General features: G+C 45.0%; 1 protein-coding gene across 1 annotated transcript; it reads right to left on the reverse strand.

Moving 5' to 3' along the window:
* Positions 1-1,315: 1,315 nt before the first annotated feature.
* TSLP (thymic stromal lymphopoietin) lies at positions 1,316-7,108 on the reverse strand. Its single transcript, XM_045777290.2, has 5 exons — positions 6,818-7,108; positions 5,714-5,863; positions 4,816-4,860; positions 4,008-4,142; positions 1,316-2,153 (listed from the first exon to the last, which is right to left on the reverse strand). Exons 1-5 carry the CDS (start codon positions 7,106-7,108, stop codon positions 2,037-2,039), a joined length of 738 nt encoding a protein of 245 aa, XP_045633246.2. The 3' UTR covers positions 1,316-2,036.
* Between the last annotated feature and the right edge of the window lie 285 nt (positions 7,109-7,393).

Genomic DNA, 7,393 nt, shown 5'->3' on the forward strand with positions numbered 1-7,393 from the left:
TAATAGGTTAAACTGTCATCTCTTTCCCCACCTTTTGCATAGGAAATTAATCAATCCTAACCTGTGCTAGACTCAAAGGAGTTCCTCTTATGATGGCATTTAGGGCCCTGGGCTGGGTCTTTCTTTAGAGAACTTTATTTTGGAAAGAGGGCATAGGAAATTCTCTTAGGGCAAAGGAAAGTGCCTATTCAGTAACACTCTGAGCTTCTCTGGGTAAAAGCTGTGTTTTATTTACTTTTGTATCCCTGGTACTTGGCTGAAGGCATGGCACACACTAGGTGCTCCATAAATGCTTTTTGGATACATAATGTAAGTTTCCTCTTACCTGTTGGCAGGTAAGATGGATTTAGGAACCTTGAACCTCTCTTATTCTGTGAGCACCAGCCCTCAGAGCAGTGGTCAGGGGAAAGTTTCCACTCAAGGAAAAATCAGGGTACTACTATCTGCTCTATTTTGGCCTGGGCTCTGTGGCTAGGGGGGCCCTCCCACTGGAAGGTGAGCAAGAGGGTACCCGCTGCTCTAGCTGGCAGCAGGCATTCCAGAATAGGAGAATGGATTTGGCATTGTTTATCTTAGACTCCATTGTCTCTTCCAGATGTGGGGGAAGTTAAACAGGGGAAGGGAGGGCTAGAGGCACAACTTAGGAAAAAGATGATTGGAATGCATGTTGAAGCCACCTATCCCCAAATATTCTCTCCATATGCAGGGCCAAGGCACAAAGCAAGAGGGGAGTAGCCAATGGGCGAGGGGATGAGGGGAAGTAACGAACTGAAGAAATGTAGATCTTAAAAGTTTTCATCACAAAAAAATTAGTTTCATCACAGATACTAACCAGGCTTACTGGGTGCGACAGTCATTTTGCAGTATATACAAATGCTGAATCACTATGTTGTACACCTGAAACTAAAATAATGTTATATGTCAATCATACCTCAGTAAAAAACATTTTTTTAAAGCATACTTCCACAAACTGAAAGCAGGTCTTTTTTTTTTTTTAAGATTTTATTTCTTTATTTGACAGAGAGAGACAGCCAGCAAGAGAGGGAACACAAGCAGAGTGGGAGAGGAAGAAGCAGGCTCATAGCGGAGGAGCCTGATGTGGGGCTTGATCCCATAACGCCGGGATCACGCCCTGAGCCGAAGGCAGACGCTTAACGACTGCGCCAGCCAGGCGCCCCATAAAAAGCATTTTTAATTAAAACAAATAAAAATTAAGGCTAGACCTCAGAAAAAAACTGAAGAAAAGTGATGCCCGTCAGAAAGTTGTGTGTGAAACTTTCTACTAACTACATCAAAAAGACTATTCATAAGAAGATAATTTGACAATTGTTTTATTAAGAAATATATAGTGTCAATTACAAAACAATATGTACACTTTAAAAAGTGCTTACAAATAAATTAAAAATATATTCCATAAATTTAAAAAAATACATATTTTAGCTTTGACAAAGGCACTTCTTCAGAATCTACTTGCATATATATCTCTCTTGTCAGATAATTTTTAAAACTTGATTTACAATACTTCCACAATATTTTGCTTGGAAATTCTTTCAAATTGCTTCATTATATGTACAACTTTTTGTGCACCCCCTTTTGCTTTTATTTCTTCCTTTGTATGTTTTTGGTATGAGAACATAAGAAGTATTAGTACATGTAGAAGAAATGCTTGCCTTTTAAACAGATGTTTACATGCTATTGAGTTCAAGCTTTTCCTGCCTTAACCTTCTCCTTCCCCCTTCTACCTCACGTTTAGATTCTTCCCTTGAAGTAAGGCTTTTGTAGGTGCAGCTGAAAATTACCTCACACAGCCAGTGGCTCAAGCATCACCATTATATCCCCCTCCATTTGAGGAATGTATTTACCCTGCGTTATAAGCCCACATCAAACAATATAAGTTAAGAAACCCTACCATAATCAAAAAATAACTATCAGTGGTCTTTTAAATGTCACAGTTAGAGTTAACATTACATCTACCTAATAAAGATGATTTACTTTGTTGCTATGAAATACAGCCCTAAGGAAGGTGTATTTTGTTTCTATGAAATGCGACTGAAACGACGCCACAGTCCTATTAAGTATGCAACTCGTTCCCGGCATTTATTTGTTGTGACTTCTCTTTTCTTTCTTTTCTTCTTTGCCTGGGTATTATTTATCTGTAGAAGAGAAGAATCAATCGTCAAGACTGTCTCTATCTTTAACAACTATCGAATGTCAGGGTTTTCTTGATGCAAATCCATCTCTCAGTGTGTCCCCAAAACATCCGCTCACTGGCTGCTCCTGTGTGCTTTCTCCAGAGGAATGCCCACCCATCTCTCCACCCACCTACTCTCGGTTCAAAGCCAAGCACCACCTCCATTACAAGGCCTCTGCTATTTGCTCAGACTTTTCTTTTGGAAACTCTTCTAGTGCTTCAGAGTGTGTTTCATTTAACGTGGCTCTCACTTACATGTTGTTTTTATTATTGCATCATGGGTATTCCCTGTAATGCTGAGCACAATGTCTTTTACGTAGGAAACACTGAATATTTATTGAGTGACTAAATAAATGACTCAGTTGATGGCTTCATGATCTCTCTGACAAGACCATAAGTTCATCAAGAACACGGTGTATGCCTCTTTATGGATATAATCCAGTAGACCTGTTATTGGGACCCAAAGTGCTCCTCCTTTCTGTCCTTCCCACCACCTACCACCTACATGTGCCACAGACTAGAGAGGAGTTTAAACTTAAAAAAAAAAAAAGATTGTGATAATCTTCCCATATATTCCTTCACCTGAGTTACTCTTGGATAGTGACAAACTGGGCCTTCTAGACACACAGTATTCAGACCAATCAAATTTATCAGGTTACTAAGCAAAAATCTTATAATCTAAAATCTGTTGAATCATAAATATTATTGGTCTTAGACTCTCCCTTTGGGCTTGGGAGGGGCTGAAATAAATTACTCAGACTCTCTTTCTCACATGCTGTCCAGAACTTGAACTGGACTGTCTTCTGTGCTCTTCATACGGATGATGTCACTATAGCCATCTGTAGATTTGCCAGTCTCTTTGATAGAAGGCATAGAGCCAAACAGGTATTTCACATGGCTGTCTGGTATTGAGTTTTTAACTCAAGCCCAATCCGGATGGACCATATGGCTCAATCTTTAATCCCTAAAATAGTGACAGCCTTGGCTACACTGAGACTGAGAAAAGTCACCAGTTAATAGGCAGGCGTAGTCATACATACCTACTCTTGTCTCTTTTTTGTCTTTTTTTAAATTTGTCATCTGGGTGATAAATGCCCTATTTTACTTGCCTGCTGAAATAAATATTTATTGAAGACCTGTTATGTGCCAGGCACTACTCTAAGTACTTTAACATCTATTGACTCATTTAATCCTCATAACACTGTATATGGGATTTGCTAACATGACCCTCATTTTGCAGATGAAACTAGGCGCACAGAGCCTAGAAATGTCAAGTTAGAAGTTTTGGGGCTAGGATTCAAAGTCAGGCAAGACCTTCTCCAGACTTCCTGCTCTTAACTCCGCACTATTGTTTCTATTTAAAGTTACACATCCATTCAAATGCATGTACTGCATATGCAAAAATCCATTATGTAGAGAGACAGCCATACAAGCAATTAAGCAAATATGGGTGGATTTAATGTATAATTTAACATTTTAAGAAAGAAGCACACATTATTAAGTGATAAACCCGAGCAGTGCTGCTCAAAGTTTGGAATGGATAAGAATGTCATTAAGAGCCCATGCATGGGGATTGTGATTTTGAAGGTCTAAGTTGGGTCCTTAGGAATTAGCATTTTGGACAATCACCCTCCCACGCTCGGGCAGCCAGGACGTAGGAGACTCAGGGGCTGAATCTACAGCTTTTAGCCGGCTCATTTGCTCTTGGAAAGATAGGTCCTCAATAAATATCATAACGACTTCTGCAACAAAGTTCGACCTTAACTGTGGTTAATTCCAAGGCTACGGAAAGCGAGAGTCCAATGTATTGGCTTACCTGCATTCCGGAGTAGCCTGGGCACTGGAGAGTGAGCGTAGCATTAGTTCCTATTGCAAAGATTTCCTCGGCGAGAGACGTGCAGCCGTGGGTGGGATAGAAGGTAATGCGTTCGATTTTAGTGAGGCAATCTGGCTGCTCACGGGCGGCAAGGTTTACGAGAAAAGAGAAAAACGCCAGGAAAAAAAAGCCACAAAAAACAGTAAAGAAATAAAACAAGACAAAACCAAAAATCACAGTCGGTAAGAAATAAGTGCAAGGTGCGGGAGGGGCAGCGGGAGCCCCAACAAACTCGCTTTGAGCGGAAGGAAGAGGTCTCGGTTGAGGAGAAGGAGAAAAAACCCACGGGAGCAGGAGGAAGGAGGGCGTTTTGAGAGTGGCAGCGGCGCTGGAGGAGAGAGGGCGCGTGCGGTTCGCGCTCCGCCCCAGTCCCGCCGCCCGGGCGGCAGCCAGGAGGCGGCGCCAAGAGCCGAGGCTCCGCAGCCCGGGAGACGTTCCCCTGACGTCATTGCCTGCTCCCGATTCCCGATTCGCCTTCCCTCCCGGGGGCGGCGGAGGGGGGAGGAGAACTCTCCCGGAATCCCGCTTACTCGCGAGGGAGGCTTCCTTGCCCTAAATTGGAACCGAAGTAGTATCCCAAGCTGGGCGCCGGCCCAGAGGGTTCCCGCAGCCCGGCGTCGTGACGTGGTCGGCGTCGCCTGGGAGCCCAGCCACCGCCCGCGGTTCTACGCCCCGCAGCACACCCTCTCCCAGGAATGCCTGCTGTCTCTCTGGAGGAAGCCCCGGTACTGACCACCCACCCACTCACCGGGTCTTCACAGTAGATGGGGTTGTTGAATTCGGTGCTTTTGGTCTGGAAGAAAAACATATATGACAAGAAAGGTAAAGATGTAGAAATCATAACCCCCACCCCCGCCTGCTCCCAGGTGTAAAGGATGCTCTGAAAGCAGTTTCCGCTTAGGCACTCGCTCCCTGTGCTTCTGTTCTTGTCATTGACAAGGTAGTGAAACACTTTGAGTTCAGATGGTGCTTGCTAGTGTTTGAAACTGGATATCAAAGGACCCTGGGTCCCCCCCCCCCAAACTGGGCACAGTTGTATAGGTCTACACAGGTGAGCAATAATACCATCTCTCGAATGGCCACATCTGCCTTGTAGCCATTCATGCATTTCACACATGTATGCTCTATCCAGAAATTAGAATAATCAGGAAAATGATTACTACAGTATATTACAACTCTGAAGAGCACCTTATCCCTTAATGGCATTCTAAGGCTTCTAGAACACTAAAAAGACCTGAAATGCACCTTTCCCAGGGCTCTTATCTCTAGTTAGGGCTTAGCTCGCAAGAATTCCCTCTTTTTTTACTCTCCTTTCTCTCTCAAGCCCTTTCCCACAGTCTTCCTTCTACCGCACTGGTGGAGCAGCAGTTTGGCAGAGAATAGACGCCTTGGTAGATATGTGTTATCTATCCATGTATGCTCCTCACCAATATCTGCACTCTTACTGTGTGCCAATGTCTAAGTTGTCGTCTGAGAGGCCAATATATTTAAATGTCACTTGTAGAATTTTTTGACAAAATGCTAGGCTATGATTTTTTTCCACATTATTTTTTTTTCCTTAAAATTTAAATTGTAGTTTGTATGTGGGTATGACTAACCTTTTGATGAAAACACACCTATTTTTTTTAAAATGCTTCTTCACTTACCCCATTCATGTATTTCTCCAGGGCTTGATAAATGACTTCCTGATACTTCTTTCTAATCTTCTCAAAGTCACAGTCAGTAAAATTGTAGGTTACCACCAGCCCTACCAGTTGCAAGATGAAGATTTTCCTGAAAAAAACTGACAGAACAAATAAGTATCAGGTAATGTACTTGGAAACACAATTCCACCCCAGTTTCACAATAAACTCTTTCCAACCACACTGAATTGCCTTTAGATCTGCAAGGCCTGCCTTAGGGGTATTGTGCCCAGACACCACTCTTTGCCTCTCACTCCCAGTGCACTTGAAGCCCATATTCACCCATGCTGTTGCCTTAAGTTGGAGTCTCCCTGATGCTCCAGAGCTTTCTGGCTCCACATATATAACACCTAAACGCCTACGGGCTCTTTTCTTCTAGGCCAATGATTTTCCTTGATGTCATTCTCTTCCTTTATAGAATTCTGAATTGATTACATGAAAGAAAAAATAGAACTAGCCAAATCTATGGAATTTTCACATTGGTAAAATCATCAGGAATTTCCCTTACCTTCCTCCTTTTTATCTTTCCCCTAAACGCTTGATACGTACCTGAAAGCGCTTTAAGAAACAGATACCTATATTTTTCTCCTACAGGGCCATTTCCGTAGCTAAGCCCCTTTCTTGTTGGAAAAAACACCCCAAAACGGCACCCACTCTAAGAACTAGGTACCGATGGTCATGCATACTGTACACCGTATTTCTTTTGGCCACTTTCGACTAGTTCTTTCCTTCTGTGGCAACTGAGAAAACACACGTGCTCACTTAATGGGATGCTTTGGAAGGTGGGTACAGCCTCAGGCTTGGGCTGCACTTCCGCGTGAAGGCATTAAAATGCAATAGTGACCAGAATCTTAGGCCCGGAGCTGATACGAAGTTGAAATGAATGGGAAAAGATCGGATGGGCGCTCGCCCTCAAAACACTCACTTTTCAAAGCGCCTTTATTAATTTCAGGAAAAGAAGCGCCTACTCTTGGGTGATTGGGGGCACCGCAGGGGCTGCGGTCTTCTCTAGCACGTTCTATAGGTGTCAAGAAACTCTTAGAACCACAAAGCCCAACGCCCATCCACCTTCACAGCCCCACCCTCAAGGCCGGCGAAGGGCGAGCGCGCCAGACAAGCAGCGGGGCCCCACCGCGCCGCGTGGCGCGCAGCCTTGCGCGCGCAGGGAGAGTGCTGTCCAGCGCGCGGCTCTTCCGGAGGCGCGCGGGTTCGTGCGCCCGTGCGTCCCAGGCGCTTAGTCCCGCGCTGCGCAGCCGTGACAGCTTCGGTCGCCTCAGGCCTGAGCACCGCGCGGGTTGTAGGGACAGGAGCGACAACGAGGTGGCGGGCGCGGATTTGTACTTGCAAACCCTCGTTCATCCAGAAAAGGGAGTTGAAGCGCAGCGAAGTGAGTCAGGGAGAGAGCCCGACAGGGTGTGTAGCCGCCTCCTGGGCTGTGGCAACGCCAACAGGGGGTTGAAGGGATGGAAGGCCGACACTGACTGGGCTTCTGGGGGATGAACCCCGCTCCGCCCGAGCTTGGCCCGCGCCGCTCGGGGCTCTCCAGACAACCAGCTCCCCTCTTCCTTCCCTCACCCCCACCCCTTGCGTGTCAGAGCGTGCAGAGCCCTGGTCCTTGGGAAGTTCCTAGGAATCATCGCCGAA

Source organism: Ursus americanus, chromosome 5 (genome assembly GCF_024610735.1).
Source record: "Ursus americanus isolate L20-20 chromosome 5, mUrsAme1.1.p, whole genome shotgun sequence".
Lineage (NCBI taxonomy): Eukaryota > Metazoa > Chordata > Mammalia > Carnivora > Ursidae > Ursus > Ursus americanus.

Bases quoted from the DNA above. Each gene is read 5' to 3' on its own strand.
- TSLP (XM_045777290.2), bottom strand. From the start codon at position 7,108: ATGAACGAGGGTTTGCAAGTACAAATCCGCGCCCGCCACCTCGTTGTC. The intron at 4,143-4,815 runs GTGAGTGGGTGG...GCCCGTGAGCAG, and splicing joins CCATCTACTGTGAAGACCCG to CCAGATTGCCTCACTAAAAT. The intron at 2,154-4,007 runs GTAAGCCAATAC...TCTCTTCTACAG, and splicing joins CAGGCTACTCCGGAATGCAG to ATAAATAATACCCAGGCAAA.